Source organism: Morone saxatilis, unplaced genomic scaffold (assembly GCF_004916995.1).
Source record: "Morone saxatilis isolate NCDOM2014 unplaced genomic scaffold, NCSU_SB_2.0 Contig5, whole genome shotgun sequence".
In the NCBI taxonomy this organism is placed as follows: Eukaryota; Metazoa; Chordata; class Actinopteri; family Moronidae; genus Morone; species Morone saxatilis.
Window position 1 is genome coordinate 16,582,200 of NW_023340095.1, and position 604 is coordinate 16,582,803.

Sequence of the window (604 nt, forward strand, 5' to 3'; positions counted from 1 at the left end):
TTTTTAAAGGTGTGTGACTCTACATAGATCTGGAGATTGTTCTGAAGTTGTTTTAAGGGCTGTTTCCCCCTGATTGTGTTGGATTAGCAGGTTGTTTTTATCCTGCCCTGACCTGAAATGTGTTAATTGTGCTCGGCTTTTACAGCAGCAATGTTATTATTAATTCATTCGTTTCAGCAACTGGAACTGAAGAACTTATCTGTCTTCTGTTCTGTTTTTACTGACACTACACACAACAACACACACCACACACACACACACACTAGCAGAGGTCTGCAGAGGGCAGCCTGTGTGGAGACTGAGCGGTCACATGCCAGTGATTGCCTCAGGTGGTGGGATCACGCGTTCTCAGGTAAATATATTAAATAAATCGGAAGAATTACACTTGAGTTTGAACTACAACAGTGTGAAAGAACATGGAGGAGGTATTACCAGCTGTGTCCCATATTGAGATGTTGTAAGGTCCCCACTGTTTGAGGAAAAACGCCCCTCCGACGGTGCTGATGGTGTCTTTGAACCTTCTCTCCGTGTACCTGTGGAGCAGCGACGTCTTCCCCACGTTCATGTCTCCCAGGAGAACTACCTTCACGTCGGGCTTCTTCAT

The 604-nt window shown here is 45.4% G+C and overlaps 1 protein-coding gene across 1 annotated transcript in view; it reads right to left on the reverse strand.

Annotated features, from left to right (window-relative positions):
- The window catches only part of rab20 (RAB20, member RAS oncogene family), a 4,748-nt gene extending 4,144 nt beyond the window's left edge, over positions 1-604 (reverse strand). The window contains exon 1 of the mRNA XM_035676010.1: positions 433-604. Within this exon, the coding sequence (XP_035531903.1) occupies positions 433-604 (172 nt within the window). The remainder of the gene's footprint in view (positions 1-432) is intronic.